Source organism: Ursus americanus, chromosome 17 (genome assembly GCF_024610735.1).
Source record: "Ursus americanus isolate L20-20 chromosome 17, mUrsAme1.1.p, whole genome shotgun sequence".
NCBI lineage: Eukaryota > Metazoa > Chordata > Mammalia > Carnivora > Ursidae > Ursus > Ursus americanus.
Window position 1 is genome coordinate 11,737,408 of NC_142143.1, and position 26,622 is coordinate 11,764,029.

Consider the following 26,622-nt stretch of genomic DNA (forward strand, 5'->3'; position numbering starts at 1 on the left):
GCAGGCGGGAAAGCTCAACGTATTGGTTTTCGGGAGTTTTCATTTCATTTTATGTTTTTAAAGGAAAGGCCTGCTAGGAGCTTGGTCCTAACTGATTCCAGATGTGCCTGCTACAGTACAAAGGTTTTCAGTGTGTTTGGGATAGGGCAGACCAAGAGGGCCCCCTGAGCACTTCCTGTGCAGCTCTGCAATTGTACTCACCTAATCAGAAACAGCCCTGCGTGCTGGAGCTCAGGGGCAGCCATCTTGGGTTCTCTTTGTGCCTCGTTCTGTGAACTGCCCTTTCCTCCTGTCTGGTTTACCTCTGCATCCTAGTCCCCTTTCCTCCCTAATCTCTTCTCCATTTGTTTGCAGGGAACATTTTATATATATATGTATGTATGTTCCTCCCTATGCCTTGTGGGATGGGAACTGGGAGGAGGGGAGAGGAGGAAAGGGGGGTGGAAGGGAGGAGAGGAGGGTAGAATGGCCAAATTAAAGGCAGATGCTGAAAGGCTTTTTTCCTGGACCCGGGAGTTATTTGCTGGCAGTGGGTATCAGGAACATGAGAATGTGAAGCAAACTTGGAAGATGAAGCCACCATTCATTCATTCATCCCCCCCCCCCCCGCCCCCGAATCCTGCACTCTTTCCAAAAGGTTCAAAATGTTGCAAGTGGGTGGTTTGTTTACATCATGAACTGAGTATCACTGGCCCTTTCTGGTTGTGTGCCCCAGGGCGAGTGTGACAGGGATTTTAAATTCAGTAGAATAGAAAGGTGTTTTGCACTCAGACCCCAGCATCGTTGCCACAGGAGCGTCCCGTCTGTGCGCTGACGTCTGCTGGAATTTGGCCGGCTTCTCAGCTATTGCAGGTGCTCTGCACAGGTTGAAAGTCGATTTTTGGTGATGCTCTGCTGCAGGGATAATGAGTTGTGCTTAGGGGCCTTCCAGACTCCACCAGGGATATATTTTATGCATAAATTTGACTTTCTATTTTGGGCAGATGCCTGTTAGACTTGAGGGTATGCTTGGTGTTTGAATCTCATTTTTTGGATCTAGCTGATGGTTGCAGAAAGTGGTCCCAGGGTTTTATCTGGGTCTTTGTAGTTTTATTCTGATCCATTTGGCTATTGTATCCATGTTGTTGCAAAAACGTGAATTTATTCAGATAGAATATTGAAAAATACTATGTAGGCGTAAAGTTCCCAGCAGCGTAGATTTGTTTTCCTGAACTGTCCTTACTTTCAGTGCTCCTTTTGCCCTCATGTAAGTATGGTTTTTTTTTTTTTTTTTTTTGAGTCAGGTATGTGGAATATATTGATATATTGTTTGGTGAACAGTTTTTGTGCTGTTTCTAGATAGGTTGTCTGGGAGATATAGTTGGGAAATGGGAAACGGAAATATTTGAATTTCTGGGGTATTCTGTTGTTAGTGGGAATAATGGGTCAGAGTATTTAAAATTGGGATTTCTTAAGCTAGGTCACATAGTCACCCTTCCTGTGAGTGAACCTTAGCAATACGGCCCTGAAGCTACTGGAGAGTTACCTAGTATTTTTAACCATCAGCTGCTTGTGATAGTGCTCTCAGTTTACCAGGAAGATCTTCCCTCTTACCTTTATTTTCTAAAATCCCCCTTCAGGCGTAAAGGAGAGAAGGCAGCTAAGGTGTGTTGTTTGTCTTGGCTATTATTTGCCAAGTATCAGACTCCTATTATCTCACTTAATACTCTGTGGCCTTAACTCCATTTGCAGAGGAGAAACTTGCCCAGTGTCACACAGCCAGTAAGTGCCAGAGACAGCTTCAACCCAGTATATTCTGGATCCAAAGGCGGTATATGTCCTCTCGCACTCCGAGTTATAATAAGTCCTAAACTCCTCTCAGAAAAATATTCTTTTCAAAGGAGAATGCGGTGATTAAAATTTTTTAACGATCGGGGCGCCTGGGTGGCACAGCGGTTAAGCGTCTGCCTTTGGCTCAGGGCGTGATCTCGGCGTTATGAGATCGAGCCCCACATCAGGCTCCTCCGCTATGAGCCTGCTTCTTCCTCTCCCACTCCCCCTGCTTGTGTTCCCTCTCTCGCTGGCTGTCTCTATCTCTGTCAAATGAATAAATAAAATCTTTAAAAAAAAATTTTTTTTTAACGATCATTTAAAACTTTTATTGTCATCTTCCACCCTTTTTAGGCATGCTGACTTCATGCCTCTGATACATAAAAAGTTGATACTGGGGAAAGGAAGGAGGTGAACCATTTAGTTACTAGTTTATTAAAGAGAGGCTTTGAGGCTCCGAAAATTGCTTTTTTTTTAATTGAAAATTTTATTGGGATAATTGTAGATTTACATGCAGTTGTATAAGAGCCGCTTTTGAAATGGCAGAAAAGCAGGGGTTCTGATTTAGAGACAGATAGAGACCTTTGCTCATCTTCTATGGGCGTGGAAAGAGATTCTGTAAGGGGCTCTTGAGACTTCCGCTTTGCCCGAGCAGCTCTCTGCTGTCTTTGGGATGCACAATTGCTGTAAGTACTGTCAAATACTGTCAGTACTCTACTGAGAGAGGCCCTCAGTTGCAGTTTCTAGTTCAAGGAGGCCATACCATGAAATCTTTTTTTTTTTTTCTGAAGATTTTATTTATTCATTTGACAGAGATAGAGACAGCCAGTGAGAGAGGGAACACAAGCAGGGGGAGTGGGAGAGGAAGAAGCAGGCTCTCAGCGGAGGAGCCTGACGTGGGGCTCGATCCCATAACGCCAGGATCACGCCCTGAGCCGAAGGCAGACGCTTAACCACTGAGCCACCCAGGCGCCCCCATACCATGAAATCTTGATTGGCTTGAGCAGAGACAACATTCAGAATGAAGGGATGGATTGGAGGTGGAGGAAAATTGGAACCCAATTAAAAATTAGAAGAATGAGTTGGAATTGCTAGGGGTGAATCAACCAGACGTCTTTGGTTGGGATCACCAGGAAGACTCCTTTCACTCTTTTTCCATTAGTTAGATGTCATCTTCTGAAGGAGGCCGCCTTTAACCTAAAGTACATATATCTCAACTTTCTTTAACGTTTATCGTGGTTCGTAACTAAATACTTACTTGGTAGAATGTTTTGTCCACAGTTCGTCCACAAACTTCATGAGGGCAGGACCGTGTCAGTTTTTCACACTGTATACATTGTCCCTAGACTATGGGACCACAGGAAGTGTATGCATCATAAAAGTTGGTTGAATGAATGAACACCATAGGAAATTATGGTTCTTGCTCAAGAGCTTAATTCTTAGCTGGTCAAGCCTTTGCCTGTTATTTTGGGTCAGAGAACTGACTTTGAAATTTTTCTAGATAAAAGAGTTTTAATGTCATAGACTTTTTTTCTTTTTATCTCATTAACAAGGTAGTAAACTATTTTAGCTTGAGGATCCCTTAAGTTCTGCTAATGGATTCTTGCAGTATTTCAGAAAATATGCTTAAGGCTTAGAAACCCAGGCTGTGAAGCATTTGGTCTACTTTGACCTCTAAAATGAGCAGACTTGTTCTTTTCCCTCCTGTTCTACATGTTTGGAAGAGTAGCATGATTCTATTTTGAGGCTTGTTACAAAATAGGAGAATAAAGAAAACTCAATGACTCTGGTTTAAAAACTCTCTGCTCATCTGAATTGGTTTAATGACTATTTTTTTGTTTAACCCCTTCAACTTCTTATCCCAGAATTGACCTTCCTAAATTTACCTCTCATAAAGGGGTTATAATTATTTGATTCCTATCTCACTGAGACTCTTTCTTAAGCTTGGTTGTTCTTCTTCTCCTTTTTTTTAAAGATAATCTTTCTCTCCAAGACTAGGAAGAAAAAGGATAAGTAATTATGGGCAAGAAAATTGGAAAACATTTAAGGAAAAAATATAAGGTTGTGTGGGTGTGTGAGAATATGTGTGTTTACATATGTATTTTTTCCCTTCTCTGCCCCACTCTTCTCTAGCTAGAATGAGATTTTTTTTTTTTTTAATTTCAGGAAAAATTGCGTGATTTCCAAATCTAGCTGTTTCTTTTAGGTAGTTGAGTCATAAAATACTGAATTTGTAGCTGTTATCTTATTAAGATCTTAGATGTACTCTTCTGAAAATTGGTAAATGGTGTTTTTAGATATGTGTATTGAAGAAGCAGTAGCAGTAATAATGTAATGCCTTTGTCCTGCTGTTCCTTATTGAAATAGAAATTTGCTTGGATAGCCCAGGATGGTGGAGGATTATTTATTATTTTTGATCTCTGATGTCCCAAATCCTCACAGCTAATGTTTGAGTGTCATACCATTAGCTAAGAATATTCACTTAGGATAGGGATCTTACATACCATGTTTAGGACAGGGATCTTACATACCATGTTTAATTCATAGATTTTTTTTTTGATTTGGTTGATGGAAGAAAACCTCACTTATTTATATACACATACATGATGTGCTGATAATTTAAAAAATATACATTTTAGATGCTACTTTATTAAAGTTTCTAGAGGAAAACATATGAGAATATCTTCATGATACTTACTTGAACCAGGACATAAATACTAACTATAAAGGAAAAAAATGATAGATTGTCTATATTAAAATAAGAAATATATATTCATTAAAAGACACTGTTAAGAAAGTAAAAAGGCGAACCACAGAGTTTAGGAAAAGATATTTGCAATACAGGTATCTGGCTGGTATCCAGAATCTATAAATAACTCCTACAAATCCATATATAAAAGAAGTCCTATCAGAAGACCCAAAGAAATGGAAAAAACGTTCCATGCTCATGGATTGGAAGAAAAAATATTGTTAAAATGTCTATGCTACCTAGAGCAATCTACACATTCAGTGCAATCCCTATCAAAATAACATCAACTTTTTTCATAGAAATGGAACAAATAATCCTAAAACTTATATGGAACCAGAAAGACTCCGAATAGCCAGAGGACTGTTGAAAACGAAAACCAAAGCTGGTGGCATCACAGTTCTGGACTTCAAGCTCTATTACAAAGTTGTAATCATCAGTATGGTACTGGCACAAAAATAGACACATAGATCAGTGGAACGGAGTAGAGAACTCAGAAATGGATCCTCAACTCTGTGGTCAACTAATTTTCGACCAATGGAAAAAAGACAATCTCTTCAACAAATGGTGTTAGGAAAATTGGACAGCCATATGCAGAAGAATGAAACTGGGCCATTTCCTTACACCACACATAAAAATAGACTCAAAATGGATGAGAGACCTAAATGTGAGACAGGAGTCCATCAAAATCCTTGGGGAGAACACAGGCAGCAACTTCGACCTTGGCTGCAGCAACTTCTTCCTAGACGTATCGCCAAAGACAAGGGAAACAAAGGCAAAAATGAACTATTGGGACTTCATCAAGATAAAAAGCTTTTGTGCAGCAAAGGAAACAGTCACCAAAACCAAAAGAAAACTGACAGAATGGGAGAAGATATTTGCAAATGACACATCTGGTAAAGGGGTAGTATCCAAAATCTATACAGAACTTATCAAACACAACACCCAAAGAACGAATAATCAAGTCAATAAATGGGCAGAAGACATGAACAGACATTCCTGCAAAGAAGACATCCAGATGGCCAACAGACACATGAACAAGTGCTCAATGTTATTCGGCATCAGGGAAATACAAACCAAAACCACAGTGAGATACCACCTCACACCAGTCAGAATGGCTAAAATTAACAAGTCAGGAAATGACAGATGTTGGCGAGGATGCGGAGAAAGGGGAACCCTCCTACACTACACTGTTGGTGGGAATGCAGGCTGGTGCAGCCACTCTGGAAAACAGTATGGATGTTCCTCAAAATGTTGAAAATAGAGCTGCCCTATGACCCAGCAATTGCACTACTGGGTATTTACCCCAAAGATACAAATGTAGTGATCTGAAGGGGCACCTGCACCCCAATGTTTATAGCAGCAGTGTCCACAATAGCCAAACTATGGAAAAGAGCCCAGATGTCCATCGACAGATGAATGGATAAAGAAGATGTGGTGTGTACAAACACACACACACACACACACACACGCACAGAATATTATGCAGCCATCAAAAAAATGAAATCTTGACATTTGCAACAACGTGGATGAAACTGGAGAGTATTATGCTAAGCGAAATAAGTCAATCAGAAAGACAGTTATCATATGATCTCATTGATACCTGGAATTTAAGAAACAAGGCAGAGGATCATAGGGGAGGAGAGGAAAAAATTAAACAAAATGAAACCGGAGAGGGAGATAAACCATAAGAGACTCTTAATCTCAGGAAACAAACTGTGGGTTGCTGGAGAGGATGGGGTGCCTGGGTGATGGACGTTGTGGTAAGAGCTGTGTATTGTGTAAGATTGATGAATCACAGACCTGTACCCATGAAACAAATAATACATTATATGTTAATAATAAAAAAATAAATAAAATATTTGTTGATGGGAAAAAATAATGATTATCAGGAAATAGAAGTCTAGATAATTGCAAAAAAAAAAAAAGTCCTATTAGTCTTAGAACAACCCAGTAAAAAATGGACACAAGATTTGAATAGATACTTTGCAAAAGGTGATATCCAAATGCCCAAAAAGTAGTCAGCATCATTAATCATCAGAGCAAAGCAGATAACCACAGTGAGATACTACTACACCACCTCCAGAGTGGCTAAAATGAAAAAGGTGGACGTCACCAAGTGTTAATGAGGTTGTTCAGCATTGGGAACACTCCTGTACTGCTAGTTGGAACGGAAATTGGTACAAGTTTGGAAGACTGGCATTTGGCAGTATCTGCCAAAGTGTGCCCCGTAATCAACAGTTGTACTCCTGTATATACCCGATAGAAATGTGTACATGTGTGCACCAAAAGACATGGATGAGAATGTACATAGCTTTTTTAGTAGTAGCCCCAAGCTAGAAATCACACAAATGCCTTTCAGTATTACTGAAATGTTTTTCAATAAATGATGATGTATTTATACAGTGGAGTACTGTACAGTGATGACCAGGGATGGAACTATTGCTGTATTCAACAAATGGATCAGTTTCACAAATCTAATGTAGAGTATAAGGAGCCAGCACAAAAGACATGTGATTGATTCCATTTATATAAAGTTCAGAAACAGGCAGAATGGATTTATGGTGTTAATTAAAGTCGTTGTGGGTGATAGGAGTGACATTAGACATGTGTGAGGAGGGCATCTAGCGTGCTGATACTGTTAGCATTCAATTTTTTTGCCTAGATGCTGGTTACATGGGTGGGTTCACTTCGAGGAAATTCATTGTCCATTGTCCATTTCTGTGTATATATAGTCACTTCAGTAAAAAGTTTGCTTAAAAATTAGATTCTACTTCTGTGCAGGGATTGCTGCAGCTGATAGATAGCTTTCCCCCTCATACATGTACTAATCCTTTGCCTGTCAGAGCTGGTGGAGTGTGGGTGTGTACATATATTTATGTGTTTATATGTTAGGGGCATGTTATGGGCACGAAGATGCTTCTTTTACTCACCTAAGTTTGCTTGTCACACATTCAGCATACTAAGTCAAACATCAGTTGGAAAGGAAAATTGGTGAATAAACTGCACTGATGAATTCTCAAACCAGTTCTGAGAAGAATGAGGAAACTGCCTCATAGGGCAACAAATTTGGATTTTGCTCAGTAGACAGAAGAACCTCTCCATTAAAGGTTCTCAGCTACTAAAGGCTTCATTTTCAGAAGGATGCACCTCATTTGGACCTTTATGTTTTTTAAGTGAGATATAGTGGATATGTAACATTAGCTTCAAGTGGACAACATAATGATTCAGTATATGTATATATGGTGAAATGATCACCACAGTAAGTCCCCCTAACATCCATCACCATACATAGGTTAACACATTTTACTTTTCTTGTGATGAGAACTTTTAAGATCTACTCTCTTAGCAGGGTGCCTGGCTGGCTCAGTTGGTGAAGCATGCGACTCTTGATCTTGGGGTTGTGAGTTCGAGCCCCACATTGGGCATAAAGTTTACTTAATTAAAAAAAATAAAAAATAAACTTTGAAAAAAAAAAGACCTACTCTTAGTCATTTTCAAATATACAGTATAGGATTATTAACTGTTGTCCCCATGCTGTACATTATATCTTCATGTCTTATTTATTTTATAACTGGAAGTTTGTGCCTTTTGACCACTTTCACCCATTTTGACCAATCCCCATACTCCACTTCTGGTCACCATCCACCTGTTTTCTGTGTCTATCAGTTTGCTTCTCCCCTTCCTCCCTTCCAGTTTCACATGTAAACGAGATCCTATGGTATTTGTCTTTGTCTTTTTTTTTTTTTTTTTTTAAGATTTACTTATTTATTTATTTGACAGAGAGAGAGAGACAGCCAGCGAGAGAGGGAACACAGGCAGGGGGAGTGGGAGAGGAAGAAGCAGGCTCCCAGCGGAGGAGCCTGATGTGGGGCTCCGTCCCAGGACTCTGGGATCAGGCCCTGAGCCGAAGGCAGACGCTTAACGACCCGAGCCACCCAGGCACCCCTAGTCTTTCTCTGTCTTATTGCACTTAGCCTAATGCCCTCCAGATCCATTCATGTTGTTGAAAACAGCAGGATTTCCTTCTTTTTATGGCTGAATAATATTCCATTGTATATATACACATTTTCTTTATCTATTCATCTATCAGTAGGTACTTAGATTGTTTCTTTGTCTTGACTATTACAAATAGAGCTGCAGTGAACATGGGGGTGCAGATATCTTTTTGAATCCCTGTTTTTGTTTTCTTCAGATAAATATCCCGAAGTAGAATTGCTGGATCATATGGTTCGATTTTTAATTTCTTGCGGAACCTCCATACTGTTTTCCATAGCGGCTGAACCAATTTAGATTCCTACCAACAGTGCACTAGTATCCTCTTTTCTTCACATTCTCACTAGCACTTGTTATTTCTTTTTGATGATAGTCATTCTAGCAGATGTGAGGTGATATCTCATTGTAGTTTTGATTTGCATTTCCCTGGCGATTAGTGATGTTGAGCCCCTTTTCATGTATCTGTTGCCCATCTGTATATCTTCTTTGGAAAAAATGTCTGTTCACATCCTCTGCACATTTTATAGTTGGATTGTTTGTTGTTTTGCTATTGAGTTGTCGGAGTTCTTTATATATTTTGGATATTAACCCCTTATCAGATATATGACTTGCAAATATTCTCTCCCATTCTGTAGGTTGCCTTTTCGTTTTGTTGATGATTTCCTTTGCTATGCAGAAGCTTTTTACTGATCTTTATTTTTATCATGGAAACTATAAAGAGAAGAACTCACCACATGGAAATCCCTTCCCCTGCAAAGGAAGTCTAACTCAAAGTAAGGCATTTTAGGAAAATCTAACCTGGATGAAGTAGAAAAATCTAAAGATGTTGCCTTGCCTTCTCTCAATACTTGAAAATACTTGAAAGTTCTCCTCAGTTTGCCTTGTTGTCTTATGATCATACATTTGTAAATCTTTGCTCCCCCTGGAAGGCCCTCCTGCTTCCCTTACCTAAGTGAACTCCTGGAGCTCATTCTTTGGGACACCTTCTAGAGTTAGCCATTTCCTCCTGTGTGCTCTCACTGTACCCACATACACCCCTGCCACAGCACATATTACACTGAACTCTGTTTACTTGTCCTCCAGTGCTTGCCTTTTGAGACTATCAACTGGCATGTGGTGGGTACATAGTAAATATTGAAAGAGAAGATGAACAATTGGGCATGTTTTCTGAAAGACAACAGCTACTTTCTAAAGAACAAAAGCCAGTTATAATATTTGACATCAGTAGATATATGTTTAAATTTTTTTTCAGAAGTGTTATTTCGCATTAATTTTTTAAAACCAGGGGTGTGTATTTACAACGAGGTGCATATTGTGGCAGTAGGAGAGAGTGATGCTAACTGGTTCACGTGGGTACCAGACACATGACCTTGGCCTCTTTAGCATCGTTCTCTAATCAGCTGATTTAATTTTAGTGGAATCCCTGGAGAAATACTTTGAAATGCTCTGGTTCCGTATGCAGAATTTAGAAATCGTAAATCTAATGTATAGATCTGACTGCATTAGGGTTTATGGATTAAAACCAACAGTGTTAGGACATTATGACTAGACCAGTGTAGGCATTATGAGAGTGATGATTTTGTTCTTCTCAAATATTATAAAATTAAATTCCAGACTATGTTATCTGAAGTTTTGTCATTTCACTTCAGCATGTAATTTCTCAAGCCAATTTTAATTTAAAAAGATCTGAGTAGAATCATTGCCATTTGTCCAGAAGTTTAGAATAATAGGATTAGAGTAATAAATTAATAAGTATTGAGTACCTGCTTAGGGTTTAATACTGTTAGGAATATGTGAAAAGTATAAGTTTAATCTTAATGTCAAGCAACATACTGATGATACATTGTATTGATGACTTAAGAAAACACAGATACAAAATGATTTTTAAATGTTCCTTTCCAACCCCAACTGTCTGTAAATAGGACGCCAAGTAGAAAAAGCAGAGGCTGCAGAGTCCAACAGATCTGGGTTAGAATCTTGGCTTTTTAAAAAATTAAAGAATGTGTTACGTAACCTTGGTCATGCTGCCATCTCTGGAACTCTTGTTTCCTTGTTTGCAAAGTGAGGTGAGAAGGTGTGCCCCTTGAAGTTGTTCGATTTTCTTCTGAGAATGAATGACAAGCCCTGTGAAACTTCCCCGGCGCAACATAAGGGCACCTGATGCTCGCATGAACGAAAGGAGCAGGTACATAGAGCTGTGTTTGCAGCGGGCCACTTAGCCCAGGCCGTTGTGGGTGGATTTCATAGTGATAACTATCATGAAGCAAGCTCAGTAATGGATTCGATGGTCATTTCGGACACTGTGATGCATCTTCCCCTTGTAGCATAGGGTGACTGACCTTCTGTTTGATTTTAAGGGTATTAAAAAGGTCTTGTAGAAGACCTCAGGAAGGTATACACAGCGAGGGTTTCACACACGGGTAGCTTGTTAGGAGTCCAGAAGGGGTGAGATAGAAAAGCACGTATCTCAAGGATGGGCTACTCAGACTGAGTTCCTTCTCCTTCTCCTTCCCCTGGAATGTGAATTTCAGTGTATTAGCAAATATTGCATCCTGTGCTGTTTTCCACAGCAGTAAAGCCTCTTCTGGATGCCTGTCTGTTAACTGGTGGGCATTTTGACTTTGCTAAACGTTCCAAATTGTTTAAATTCTGTTTGGGGTAAATGACTATTTCTTATTACATGAAATCATTTTCCTTTCCTGTTGATTTTTTTCACTGCAGAGTTGGTACCCCAGAGCTGAGTCTTTGCCCTGCAAACCGAAAATATAATTTTTCTGGGTGTGTCTTATTTTAATCCACTCCCTTTCATACTACAAGGCTCTGACCTGCTTGGAGCCTTTCCTACTCGGTTACAATTGATGCTTTGTCCTTTGGAGTCATACAGGACATAGGCAATGGGTTGATTCCATGTTGAGCTATCAAATATGGCTCTGAGAAAAAAATTACTTTCCTAGAATGGGCAGTGGGCAGCTGAGCTGGAAAATGAAACCCTGGCTCCTATTTAATCATTGTTTAGGGAGAGTGAGCAGCAGTTCAAAATCAGAGTTAGAACTAAGCAGACAACAAGCAGGGCTAGCTCCCAAATTGAGTACCAGTCACAGATCGGCTGGTGTATGAGGTGAGTACAGCTGGATTTTACCAGAAGTAGACACTGTTGGGGGAACGGTCTGTGGTTCAAGAAATTATGCATATTTTGTGGTATATCTATGCTCACGAAAGGATCATTTTCTAGAAGTTCCTGTTCTTTCTCTGGGGCTTATTCATTTCTGTTAATATCCATAGGAATTTCACTACTAATGATGTCAGCTTACTCTCTATTCAGTCCCTTTGGCCCAGGGACTTAAACTACTTTACATTAATTTTGTCAGTAATTCTTGCAACATCCCTGTGTGGGAGCTGCTTTTAGATGAGGGATGTGAGAAGTTGCTCCAGTTTCCATAGCAGGTCAGTCCCTCAGATGGGAAATTGGACCCAGGATTTGTGGTTCCAGGCTTAGCGTGTCTCCTCTGGTGGAGGAAATAATACCGAGCAAATAGCAAGAGAATCCGGTTGTAAGAGTTGAGATTTCTGCCTTTAGGCATGGAGTTTCCCAGTCCTTGGCTCGGGGTGGAAGGAAGCAGAAGTCTGACGCTCAGCACAAGAAATGTCCCAACTGTTTTTTTGACTGGTGCATACTTTTGTTCTCTTTTCCCCCTCTCTCCTGGGAGGAGAGGTGGGTGTAAGAATTTTCTGTGTGTACCAACCTTATATGTGGGTCAGTCCAGCCGTTTTCATGCTCAGCAGGTGTTGCCCGTGGGCTTTTGGGTTGGGAGCAAGGAGGTGAAGCAGCCACTTCGGGGTGGGGTTGAGAGGAGGGTGGAATGCAGGAAGGACGACGGTTCTCTGTATTTTCTTAGTCATAGGACTCTGAATCCCAAGTAGCTAAATTTAGCTCAGGTTCCTGTTGAAAGCATCATTTTTTTGGGGGGCGGGTGGTGGGGGGAAAACGGAAAACCTTTTTGTGTATCCTGCTCCATGAAGCCAATAGGGAAGCAGGAGGAGGTGAGGTTGCCATGGAGATGGTAGCTGTGTGCAAGGGGAGAGCAGCAGGGTTTAGAATTCCAGGAAGGAAGGGAGAGTGATGTCATCAGATTCCATGGACCAGCCCAGGAACCCCTGTGAGGTTGGTGGGGAGTTGGGTGTGCGTGGGGGGTGGTGGAGTGGGAGTTTGTGCAGGGGAATTGTGACTTCAGTAAGGTGTGGGGAGTCCAGTTCAAGCAGAGAGGTTGGTTGTGTGGAATTGTGCTGGTCTGCATTAATGCCTGCTTTTTAAAAATCTGTAAATCATTCTGAATTTGCAGAATATTTTCTTTGTTGAAAAAGGATGTATTCGCTTAATGAAGAAGCTAATCTAGATGTAGAAATAATCGCCTCCTATAGTCATAGTCCCTGCAGTATTTGCGTGCCTTCATTCCTTGTGTGTGAGGGTATTTGTGCACACATTTCGGATATGTAGTTGCCTTTGTATGATGCCTTTTATGGTGCTGCATGCAGCTAAATGCTTCGTTAATGCCTGAGTACCATTATTTATTTTTCTGTGGTTGGGTGTGTAGAAATAAAACGCACTTTTTATGTTTAAAAAAATCTGAAAGAGAATCAAAACAGTTGCTTTTGCAGCAGAAAGGAAAGCTACATGCTCCAAGACAGTCATTCTGAACATATGCTGCGTGTTCGTATTGCTAGTGAAGGGCAAGTGTGTTTCTGTTGGAATGACTGAGAGGCTCTCTCGCTCTCTCTCTTTTTTTTTCTTAAAAACAAATATCACAGAATCTGTGCATCCAAATGAGCACTGCCCTTCAAAATAGTCGCTTTGGCTGTGGTGATACAGACATTGCGCAAAACATCAAGAACTCTCGTTTGGAATCAGCTTCAGAGATGAGAGATAAGGAAAACATTTTCAATACCTAACACTGAATTTTTTATTTAAAAAAAAAAAACACCTAGTTGATCTGAGGCTAGGTTTCTTTGAATTGGCTTTTCCTGATTTTGGGTTGTCAGAAAATCAAATCGATGTGCAAATGACAATGTTTTATCCCCGTTAAAGATATTTTAAGTCATAGATGGAGGTTCTGAAGGTATTTTCAGTTGCAGATAAAGAGCCCTTGGTGTGTTTCGTTTAGCAGTGGCAGTGTTTTGAATGATGGCAGCATCTGAGGAATAAGAGCAAAGCCTTCCTAGGGCGACATCTTCTGAGGTGACCCATTTGGGTTTATTTGTTCAAGAGTGTCTGTTAAAATCAGTGACATTACCATTGGGTAATGTGGGAAGCAGCATTATGTGGTGTGTGTGAGAGCACAGACTCTTTGGAATCAGATTGGCTAAGTCTTGAACAAACCCTGTTCTGCTACTCCCTGACTGACCTTGGACAAGTGACAAGTGACAGTCCCGGGGTGTGTTGGTTTCCTCATATATAAGTAGGAATAATAGTGTTATAAGTACCAATCTGATCACGTGGTGCTTAGGCGTAAATAAGCTCATGTAAAGCACTTAGACATTTGCTGTGTTCTCAGTTGATGTTTACTTTCGTTATTGTCATGAATAATTACACATTTCTTTGAGTTACAGAATTACGAGGTAGAAGGTCCCATACACCACTGAATGTCCAGGAGCGGAGGGCGGGGGGGAAGGGGGCGGCAGTGATCTGTAGTTTTTAAATGATTCCCAGATGATTCTGATGGTCCTCCAGGTTAGGGGACACTGAGCTTCATCTATTTTGAGAATGGTCCAAGCACCAGAAGCTTCATCATTTCCTGGCAGCTTGGTAGAAATGCAGAATCTCAGGTGACCCCCCAACCCACTGAATCAGAATCTCCTTTTTAACAAATAACCCTACAGTGACCCGTATGCACGTTAAAATGTAAGAAACACTGCTTTTCTTCTACCAACAGGAGTAATTGGGTGATAACTACATGTTAGAGGTGAATTATCTTTCAGTTATTCCCTTTGGTGGAAGAGAAACAGTCTAGCTAAGCTGTTGTGTAGATGAACGTGCACTTAACCTCCCCTGCTGCTTGGCCTAGGGACGAATCCTTTTCTGGACTGAGTTATTGTGTGCCATGTATTGGAAGAGCAGAATTTTAATTGTGGCTCTGGCTCTGCCATTTACTAGCTGTTGGCCTTGGTCCAGTCATTTAACCCCTCTGCATCTCAGCCTCTTCACCTGGTAATGGAACTAATCCCTAGACCATGAAATAATGTAATAAAGTATCTAGCACATTACAATGCCTGCATGTGTTAGTGCCTTCCCCCGCCTCTTCAACCTTCTGGTAATGATCTATCTGGATGTAGTTCTGTCCCCTCAGGGCCACCAGTCGTGACCTAATAGCATCCTCCCTGTATAGGTTCCTTTCCTCTTGCCCTTCTCCCAACTATCTCGAGCATCTAATTGTACTACAGAAAACTGTACGGATAGTTTTCTTTGCTGCTTTTTTTCTATGGGGGCCTTTTACTTAATGGAGACTGTTTTCCAAGAGGGCTGGAAGAACTATAGGAGTTGAGTAGTTGAGCTGGTACAGGAGTCAAGGTGTGATGAGATCTGAGAGAGGCAGCTCTTTTATGAATTCTTAATAATTGACCATATGTTTAAAACAATTACGTTTGTGCTTTTAAAAAAAATGATACAGAGGGGCACCTGGGTGGCTCAGTCATTTAAGCATCCAACTCTTGATCTCCACTCAGGTCTTGATCTCCGCTCAGGTCTTGATCTCAGGGTCGAGAGTTCAAGCTCCGCACCCAGCATGGAGTATACTTTTAAAAAAAAAAAAAAAGGGCATAGTAAAAAAGTCCATAAGTTCAGATGGTTTCATTCGAGGTCTATTAGATCAGTTCCAAGCAAGAATTAACATGGTGATTATCAGAAGATAGTTGAATTGATAAGTAATGAGCACTATTTTATTCTGATCAGGGAATTAATACAGTGAGAGGAAGTTCAGAGACTTGCTCTGGGGACACCAGAAATAGATGGCAGAGACTTTAAGTTAGAGGATCGGCAGTAGTGGCCAATAGGGCGTTGGAAACAACAGCAGGAGCAGGAGATAGGTCCATTTCACTCAGTCATCCGGGTGTTAGGGGACTGAGGGATATGGCAGAATTGTGAACTCAAAGCATGTAATCAAAATTGTTATAATAGCTTTCCTCTGTAGGGTAGGTTCACTCCTAGGTGCGTTGTATGCATTGTGCTTAATCTTAACGTCCCTGCAATGTATAGGCCTGATACATATATTCTACAGATTAGAAAGGTGGAGTAACTTGCCTTGGTCACTCTGCTAATAAGCAACAGAGTTGCTCTGACATTATGTTGAATAGCAGTATGAGTGATGAGACTGTTACAAAAGCTAAGTTGAAATAGCCAATATACACCAGGTAAATAAAATTTATTTTGTTTATATTGACCTTTTTGGTGAAGGTGTTAATTTAAATTAAGACTATGATATTCAACATGTTTGTCTATCTTAGAGGGATGTTTTTGAATGTTGCAGAATTTTCGTTTTGGGATATATTTCCTTTATACTCTGAGGTTAATTAAGAGCCATCTTTTTTTAAATGCCAAAGCTTGTGCGGTCTTCAGTTCATGGAAACACCAGTTTGAATTAAATAGCACAATACAAACTAATTTGTAGTGGTTATCAATTGGCATATTTAACCATAATAAGTATTTGCATAATCATGTCTATTATTTCATTCTGATCCAAATGCAGATAATTATCAATGATTCCACAAAGTGAATTTCATATTCTTAGGTAGCTTTCTAATTATTTGAAAGAACCCCGAACTTGCAGTTGGAAGACTCGGGTTCCATGCCCCTTTTTGTTCTTTACTGCCTGTGAGACCTTGTACATGTCACTTCACCTTAAGAAGTCTGAACTTGAATTTCCCTTATCAATCAAACAAGAATAGTGGTCTCTATTTGGCAGGATTGTTATGAATAAGAGGATGTGTTTGATACAAGTTCTGCCTCTCACTGACTATAACCAGGAGAAAGGCATTTCAAACCTTCTGCTACTTTGGTTTTCTTATCTGTAAGGTCTGTCTCTGGGTGAGTGTGGGGTGAGGTGAAGAGAGTGCAGGTAAGGGAGCTGGATTGGAATTAGATGGTCTCTGTGGTCCCCTCAAGACCTGTGTTCTGTAATTGTCAGATCTGCCTATGTTTTGTGGGTGGTGAGGTGTTCTGTACAAATAAGGCATTGTTTCTCAGTCTCATTATTGTTCTTTAGCTTGATATCCTCTTAAGGAACAGGTACTGTACATGTCACTTTCATGTATTATCTTAGTTAATCTTTGTAACAACCCCATGAGGTAGGTGGTGTTATTTAGAAGGGGAAGAATTTGAGGCTCAGAGATGAACTAATGTTTTATGATCATGGACATTTAAGTGTCAAGGACATAGGTCATTGTGATACCAACAACTGTACTTTCCTTTCTGTACCTTTCTATGCATAGAATTATTTGTGACATGTCAAAGCTAGGAAGTATTTGTGGACTTACTATGCCACAGACAGATTGCTTCTTAGGCCCATTATATAGTAATGAGGAATTCAGTAATTTTTTTTTTCTAACCTGTGGTGTATCATTGGGAGAATATACAAAGATGTATAAGATGTAGTTTGAGAGCATAAGGTCTATTTGGAAATAGAAGTCATAGACATTTACATAATACGTTTAGAAATCAGTCTGTGGCAGAATAAAGTCAAATAATGCTCAGTAAATGCTGTAGTTGTTTTAAGAAGGGAGTAGTTAGTATGGGCTGAAGGTTGTTTTGCAAGCTTTTTTTGACCATGACCCATGATAAGAGATCCATTTTATGTGACAACGTAGTATATAAATATTTATATGTATATATGTGACTAAAACAAATTTCATGAAATAATTCTTACCTTAACTAAATGTACTTGATTCTTTCTTTTTAAAAATTCTATTCTAGTCTAGTCTAGTGATTCTTAAAAGTGTGGATGATGGAACCCTCAAGTTGCTTTTTTTTTTTTTTTTTAAGATTTTATTTACTTATTTGACAGAGAGAGCCAGAGAGCACAAGTGGGGGGAATGGCAGAGGGAGACGGAGAACCAGGCTCCTCGCTGAGCAGGGAGCCTGATGCAGGGCTCCATCCCAGGACCCTGGGATCATGACCTGAGCCGAAGGCAGACGCTTAACCAACTGAGCCACCTAGGTGCCCCCTCAAGGCTCTTTTTAAGAGGGTCTTTAAGGTCAGAACTATTTTTATAATTGCACTAAGATATCCTTTTCCTTTTCCTCTGTGAGTATATTTGCAGTGATGTTGCATAAGCAGTGATGGGTAGAACTACTGATACCCCAGCACAATCAATGCAGTGTGACAGATTGTACTCATAGTCATATTCTTAGCCACACACACTTGCAACTAAAGAAGGAAAAAAAGCTAATTTCACTTAAGAACGTTGTCTATATGGGGCGCCTGGGTAGCGCAGTCGTTAAGCGTCTGCCTTCGGCTCGGTGTGATCCCGGCGTTCTGGGATCGAGCCCCACATCGGGCTCCTCTGCTGGGAGCCTGCCTCTTCCTCTCCCACTCTCCGTGCTTGTGTTCCCTCTCTCGCTGGCTGTCTCTCTCTATCAAATAAATAAATAAAAAAGTCTTTAAAAAAAAAAAAAGAATGTTCTCTATGAAGCAGTAAAAATTATTACTATTATTAAATCTCCACCTTAATTATGCATCTTGTTAGAATCCTTTGTGGCAAAGTGGGTAATACATGTAATGGCATTTTTGCATACTGAGTATGAGGGTTACCTCAAGGAGAAACACTTTCGTGATTGTTTTGAGTTTGCCAGCTGAACTAGCCACTTTTTTCATGGAACACCATATTTGCTTAAAAATCAAATTGGCTATTGTTATTTAGACTTGGGTATTTGGCAGACATTTTATTGAAAATGAAGTGAGCCTGTTTTCAAAGGTATCTGATAAAATTTGAGCTTTCAAGGAAAATTCTGATTGAAATTAGGATTTCAGAAAACTTGTGTCCTGGACAATGGGCTTGACAGCTCTAATACTTAGACTTTTCCGATGATAGTGATGGTGATACTAGAATATGAATTTTTTTGGTATTATGTAATAGAACATGTCAACATTTAGAAGATCTTATAACTTAGTGAACTAGTATTTTATAAATCAACAATGCATAATGTTAAATAATCATAATAGGTAAAAATCCATTCAAAATGTAAGACCAGTGGATTTTGATATAACAGGGTATGAAGAAGACTATTATAATACTCCTACCTTTTTTTTTTTTTTTAAGTAGGCTCCATGCCCAGTGTGGAGCCCAACACAGGGCTTGAACTCATGACCCTGAGATCAAGACTTGAGCTGATATCAAGAGTTAAACTCCTAACTGACTGAGCCACCCGGGCACCCCAATACTCCTACCTTTTTCAAATACATATCTATGGAAGGCTAGATTTTCTTCTTATATTTCAACCAAAATAACATAATATCACAGATTGAATGCAGAAGCAGATAGGACATTCTAGCCATCTTCTTTTAAGTTGGATATGAAAGATAGTTGCAAAAATGTAGAACATAAAACTGTTCTTACTAAATTGTCTTTTTATTAAACGTAGTTAATTTTCATAAAATATTTTTATGTTAGCAAAATGGTTTACTATTGGTGTTTTAAAATGAATTGACAAATATTTTTTAAAATGCTCAGTTTTAGTTTTTAATAGGCAAATACCAATACTTACAACCCACATAAATAAAATTGTTTGGAAGCTTTCATAATTTTTAAGAAAGTGAAAAGATCCTAAGACCAAAAAGTTTGAGAATTGCCACTCTTTTTTTTTTCTTCTAAATAATGATTGATACATCTTTGGTATGTCATGAATGGTCTTGACCCACAGCTTGAAAAAGTAATGAGCTAGAGTTACAGGAATTGCCTTGTGAAGGGAGATAGGACTTTGCTAGATTTTACCTAAGTTGAATTGATGTGGGAGAACACCCTAAGATGTGAAGTAAATTGAGTAAAGTTTTTATCTGGAAATAGCTGTTTGCAATCATCCTGCAAATCCCATTTGAATCTTGTCTTCTGTGATTTCCCCTTGTGATTTCTTCATGCTTTTCTTACTCCATTACCAGCCGTGTATACTTGTTCCCTCTGGGCCTCATATTTCTATTTTACTGCATGATTCATGTTGTATTTATTTACGTGCCTCCCTCTCTTACCAGACTATGAGTTCCTTAAGAGAAGAATTAGTAACCTTTCTGTTTCTACCATGGTACCAGACCCAAGAAAGTCACTTAGTAAATGTTTGTTGAAAGAATAAATACATGGGGAGGGAAAAAGGAATGATCAGGTGAGGCCAGATTTAGGATGTTTGGAGCTTGATCATGTAAGCAGTGGAGGGCCATCAGCATGGGAGTGATATGGATGGCGTTTTATGAAATTAAGCCTGGCCCCAGTAAGAAAAGTGGGAAGAGATGGATGGAGGCTGCTGGACTAGCCAAAAAACTATTATAGTAATTTAGGCTTGAGTCAGGTGACCCTGGCCTGGATTAAGGTGAATGCTCTTGTCATAGCTAATGAAAGACGTATATCCTGAGGAATATTTACAAAAACATAACACAGTAATACACATGCTACCTAACATTTATTGCATACTTATAATATCCCGAATACTGTGTTAAGGGCTCATGTAATCTTTACAGCATCTTTGAGAGGTATTGTTATTTCCATTTTTTTTTGTTAGTTCCATTTTTTGATAGTTAAAAAGAAATAATACATGTTCATTGTTGAAAAATTTGAAAATACAGAGGGGTGGAAGAAAAATAATGTGTATCACTAATAAATCCAAACTCAACACCAAAACATATAATCACTAAACATTTTGGGATATATCCTTTTAGACTTAAAAAAGAGTTATGTCTATGTGCTATATATATGCTTGCACATAAAGAAATCCTGAATATAAGGATTTGTGGTGTTTCCCCATTCAAAGGATGGGCTGCCCTAAATGTGGAAACTTTTAGGGATGTTGATGAAATAGGCAAATGTCTCTAAAATGTTAATTTGGTCTATTCATATGTATCCAAAATAATATACAAATTATATAAGTAGAAACATTTTGTCTTCTGTGGTTCTTCTATACGTACTCTGCATCAGTATCTGTATCATTGCTTAGAACCCTTTGAAATCTTCAGACAATTTTTTAGGTTATATGTTGAGAGACAGCACTCTCCTATCTATTATAGCTGCAGATGATTTTATTTCAAGCTGTAAGTATCCATTCAGATGACATCAGGAAGGTTGGTTTTCTTTATTTACACCATGTTGTATACTGCATTGCTTAACAAAATTGTTTTTATTGAGATGAAATTCACCTAATATTAAATTTTTAAAGTGAACAGTTTGGTGGTATTGATTACATTCACAGTGTTGTGTAGCCACCACCCCTACTTCCAGACATTTTCATCACCCCCAGAAGAACTGCATACCCAGTAAGGAGTCACCCTCCATTTCCCCTTCTCCTGAGCTCCCGACAGCCAATAGTCTGCTTTCTGCCTCTATGAATTTACCTGTTCTGCACATTTCATATAAATGGAATCATACAATATGCGACTTTTTGTGTCTGGCTCCTTTCACTTAGCATCATGTTTTCAGGGTTCATCCATATTGTGGCATGTACCAGTACTTTGTTTCTTTATGAAAAGATTCAGCTATAAAGCTGAATCCTTTTCCTTTGTACGTATATACCACAGTTTGTTTATCTGTTCGTTAGTGGATGAACATTTGTGTTTCCATCTCTTTTTTTTTTTTTTAAGATTTTATTTATTTGACAGAGAGAGACAGCCAGCGAGAGAGGGAACACAAGCAGGGGGAGTGGGAGAAGAAGAAGCAGGCTCACAGTGGAAGAGCCTGATGTGGGGCTCGAACCCAGATCGCCGGGATCACGCCCTGAGCTGAAGGCAGACGCCCAACCGCTGTGCCACCCAGGCGCCCCTGTGTTTCCATCTCTTATCTGTTGTGCATAATGCTGTGATGAATCTATGTGTACGAGTATTTATTTGAGTATCTGTTTTCAGTTCTTCTGGGAATATACCTAGGAGTGGAATTGCTGGGCCATATGGTAGCTCTATATTTAACTTTTTGAGGAACCATCAAATTGTTTTCTGTAGCAGCTGCACCATTTTATATTCCTACCAGCAATGTGCAAGGGTTTGTCAATTTATTTTTAATGAGGAACACAATAAGATGGGGAAAGTAGAGAGAAAATATGTGTGGCCTTTGAGTTTATTAGAGCTTTTATCTCAGATTTTGCCTGATGGACTTATTAAATATTTAGCATCACTTCAGCACTAAGAATGAAATTTAGCTTAAGGAAATGTATCTAATCTATTTTAAGTGGTAACAGACTAAGAAGTGAAGATCAGAGAAGTGAGAGAAGGGAAATTTAAATAGACTTAAAATTCCTTGAAGGCGGAGGACCTATTCATCTTTGTGTCCTCTGCATTTAATAAAATACTTGGCATGTCATAGGTTGTATTGGGGGTCCCCCAGACGGTCCTAGGTCCAGCAATTCACTAGGATGCACAGAACTCAACATATAGTTAATATGCATGGTTTGTAGTCATTGTCATGGCTGTGAATTATAACAGTGAAATGCTATAAAACAGAATTAGCAATGGGAAAGAGTGCATGGGGATGAAGTCCAGAAGAAATTAGGCTCAAGCTTCCAAGAGTTCTCTCCCAGTGGAGTCACACAGGATGTGCCTATTTCCTTCAGCAGCAGTCTGTAACAATGTTGTCTACCAGGGAAGCTCATTAGAGACAGTGCTGAGATTTTTCTTTTTGGTGGGGTAAGTGGGAAGGGTTGTTCACAGAGGGACCTCTACCTGCTATACACCCCGAATCCAGACTTTCAGAAGGAAATGTTCAGCATAAACCGTATTTGCACAATTTTGGCACGGTGGGCCACTCTTTTGTCAGTTCTGGGGATACCCTCCCAAAACGAAATCTAAGTTCTCAGACACCAACCAGGGCCAACCTCGCAAGCTGCCCTTTCTAAGGATGGCAGTCAAGCCTTCTGTATTCTTTTCCTGTCCATAGCTGTTTTAGTTCCTTAAAAAGTGTTGCTAGGTTCTGTGAAGAAAGGTAAATGCCATCGTTGAGAACCAGCAGGGACTTCGGTGTCAGACAGACCTGGATTTGTATTATTGTAGGCAAATTGCGTAGTTTTCTGAGCCTTATTTTCTTAATATAGAGAAATATATCATAAAGTTTAATGAGAATACCAAGTGATAATGTATAGAAAACACTAAGCATAATGTCTGCCCTGTGTATATAGTAAGTGGCTGTTAACATTTTGTTTCAGCTCATCCGTATTAAGAAGTAAAGAGAACTCAAAAGAACAGCAGATGTAATATAATAACAGGTATAATATAGTGTAATAATGTGGTATATGATAACATAGCATTGATACAATTAATATATAATAGCAATTACCCCTCGGGCTGAGATAAAGCACCCAAAAACAGAGCTGTCTTCCCCCTCCCCCTGCCCCCATCTCCTGCACCAGGTGCTGAGATCTAGACTTTGTTGGAGAGGCACGGCTGTGGCTCTCTGAGTGGGAGAGCTCTCTGAGTCCCTGTGATGCCAGACCTGCAGAACTTGTTGGAAATCTGCCTTTTAAAAAGTTGCCAGAAATCTACCTTTGAGGGTACAGGTTTTCTCTCCCATCCGAAAGTAGAGCATTCCTATGAAACGTAAGCCTACATGGAGTAAAGTGAAGAAACGATTACCATTAATAGAGATGGAAAAAAATTTGAGCATTTCTAGACCCCCAAAATAACTTCTCTTAGGTGTTTTTGATACTTTCAGACACATCTTGCTAACTGATGCACAAAACAGAGATAAAGCCCAGCTGCTCCCGGATACAGTTTAGAGAGAGGCAGCTTGATGCTGTGAGTGTGGCTTTTTGGGAAGGAGCTCGGTGGTGCCACGGTAGCTGCTGGAGGTGGGCGCTGCCTCCGTCATGGCTTGCTACAAAACAGACACGGAACACATTTCACTTTTTGCCTTTCTTTGTGAAAGCAAAAATCCTCTTTGGATTTCTTTCAGTTAGCAAAACCAGATACTAATGTAGGTTTTTCTTTAGAGCGAAGTGGTGTAAGACAAACTTGCAAAAGGAAGGGGGACACCTATCCTGAGGAAAGCTGTTCACAGGGAGTTGTCTTACCAGACGTACTCTGCTGTATCCCAGCCCAAAAGGGGGTTACCAGGGGAAGGTACTGGCAGCTGGGTGCTGCTGCCTGCTGTTACGTGCTTCAGGAGCCAGGAAGGAGGAAGACCCCTTGTCCTGTAAGAAACTGCTGAGAAGGCACATGGGGACTTGGAAGCAAAACCCTTTCCCCCCTAGAGTGTATTTCTTGTGCCCTCTACTGACACAGCTTGACATAATGCGTGCTGTCAAAGGAAAAACACTTAAAAGGCCCTGATCCATTTTCACAGAGCAGGCAAAAAGGGTAAATGTGGACCTGAGAGTCAACTAATGGCTAACCAGCATATGGGTGGAATGCATATTTAATTCCAGATGCTCAGAAACCAGGAAGAAGATGGCAAATAGAGACCTAAGGAACTTCAAGTATAAGCCACATGCAAAAAATTTGGACCCTTGCCTTATACCATATACAAAAATTAACTCAGAATGGATCTAAGACCTGAACACAAGATCTAAAAGTGTAAAACTCTAAGAAGAAAATGCAGGGCTAAATCTTCATGACCTTGGATTTGGCAATAGATTCTTGGGTGTGACACTAAAAGCGCAGATTTGAAAAAACAGATAAATTGAACTTCATGAAAATGAAAAACTTTTGTGCATCAAAGGATGCATACCATCACCTGAATGGAAAAGTAGCCCCGGATGGGAGAAGATATTTATAAATCCTATATCTAGTAAGGGATTAATATCCAAAATATTTAAAGAACTCCTACAACTCAACAACAAAAAAACAGGTTCTAGGTTGTTTCTTGGAAAGTGTCTTTGCCCCAAGTATTTTTGCTGGATAACTTATTGGCTGGAGGACAATTTTGAGATAAAAGGTAAAAAAAAATAACTGGTTGACAGTTTGACAGTTGTTTCCATCAAGTGGTTGACAGTTTGGTTTTATTTCTCTATTGACGTAGTACTCCTATTTTTATATTATATAAATCTTAGCCCTCCTATGGTCCATATAGTGGCACAGAGTTTTGAATCCCTTATTTCCCATAGAATTTTGAAATGTCTGTCAGCAAACATGTGACAGGATGGCAAGAACAACAGTGTAGATGGCTTTCACAATGCAGTACAAAGCCTAGTTATAAATAGACACCCTAGTATTTGGAAACTGAGACCTTTTTTAATGAAGGAAGAAATTTTAGTGAAAAAAGGAAAAGTGAGATGCTGAACAAGGAGACCAATCAGGAGGCCAAAAAAAAAAAAAAAGTATAATACTATGAATGAAAGACTGTGAAGACAAGTGATTAGGTATAATCCACAATAGCTATTGCTGTGAATCTACACTATGCATTTTGAGTGTATTCAAGTATTTTGTATTTCCCAGTAGTCTTTTTAATTTTATTATTCATTTTTCATGTTTCATTATGTCCTTTTTGATGAATGTCATTTTGTGAATTTATCTTTGATGGCAAAATTGCTTTATGGCCACTTAGTTATGCAGTGAAAATGTTTGCAGAAAAAATGCTTGTGGCAAAATTGTTTATGGTGAAAATACCAGACATGAAAGAAACAGCCTGATTAAGAAATTGGCAAAAGACTTGAATAGACATTTCTCCAAAGAAGATATACAAATGCCCAGTAAGCACTTGGAATGATGCTCAACATCACTAATCATAGGGGCAATGCAAATCAAGACGGCATGAAACAATAGTTCACAGTCATTATAATGGCTATTGTAAAAAACAAACAAAAACAAGAAAATAAGTGTTGGCAAGGATGTGGAGAAATCAGAATCTTTGTGTATTCCTGGAGGGAATGTAAAATGGTGCAGCTACGGAGGAAAGGGGTATATGATTCCTCAAAATGTTAAACACAGAATTACCAGTAAACCAGCCCTTCTGCTTCTGAATGTATACCCACAGAACTGAAAGCAGGGACTCCAACAGATATCTGTTCACCCATGTTCCTAGTAGCATTATTCACAGTAGCCAGACCCATGTTCCTAGTAGCATTATTCACAGTAGCCAGAAGGTGGAAGCAGACCAATCTACATGAGCAGATGAATGGTTAAACAAAATGGGGTCTGTCTATACAGTGGAATATTATTCAGCCTTAAAAAGGAGGAGATTCTGACTTAGGCTACAATGTGGATGAACTTGGAAGACATGATGTTGAATAAAATAAGCCTGTGACGAAAGGGTATGAGTCCACTTAGATGAGGAACCTAAAGTAGTCAAATTTATAGAGACAGAGTAGAATGGTGGTTGCTGGGGGTCGGGGAAGGGAAGAATGGGGAGCTTAATGACTTACAGAGTTTCAGGTAGAGAGAGTTGTGGAGATGGATGTGCTGATGGTCACAACAGTGTGAGTGTACTTAATGCCACAGGACTGTAGACTTAAAAATGGTTGATTTTATATTATTTGTATGTAACCACAATTTTTTAAAAAAGGAAAAAATAGAAATCGCTGAAGAGTATTTATAGTATGATCTCAAACCTTAGTACAGGGAGGGGTAGATTGAAGTAGAATTTTATTATTAATGTACTTCAAAATATAATTTAGTTATCATGATTGGATTTTAATTAAAAAATAAGAGAATGGATTTTTAAGGAAATTTAAGAACTTGGAGTGTTAGCCAATCAGGAATTGATCCCAGTAGAGTGGCCTGCTTAGCTATATGAAGCATACATATATCACAAAAGGCCAAGTCGCTTTGGTCTCCTTAGAGCTAATCTCATTGGTTTCTCTCATTGAACGCTGGAATGGATTCACAACATGACTAATTTTTATCTAGTTTTCGACTACCTTCAGCGATGCCGGATGGCCATTTAGCACATATTTCTAAAGAACTGCC

The 26,622-nt window shown here is 39.4% G+C and overlaps 1 protein-coding gene across 19 annotated transcripts in view; it reads left to right on the plus strand.

Moving 5' to 3' along the window:
* Positions 1 to 26,622, plus strand: part of RBFOX2 (RNA binding fox-1 homolog 2) — a 271,018-nt gene that overhangs the window by 54,414 nt on the left and 189,982 nt on the right. The window contains exon 1 of one of the 19 annotated variants that reach the window (XM_087868765.1): positions 12,583 to 12,713. The exons of the other annotated variants lie outside the window; for them this stretch is intronic. Coding sequence (XP_087724891.1) covers positions 12,672 to 12,713 — 42 coding nt within the window. The 5' untranslated portion in view covers positions 12,583 to 12,671. Of the gene's footprint in view, positions 1 to 12,582; positions 12,714 to 26,622 lie in introns of those variants that run through there. 19 annotated transcript variants of the gene reach the window in all.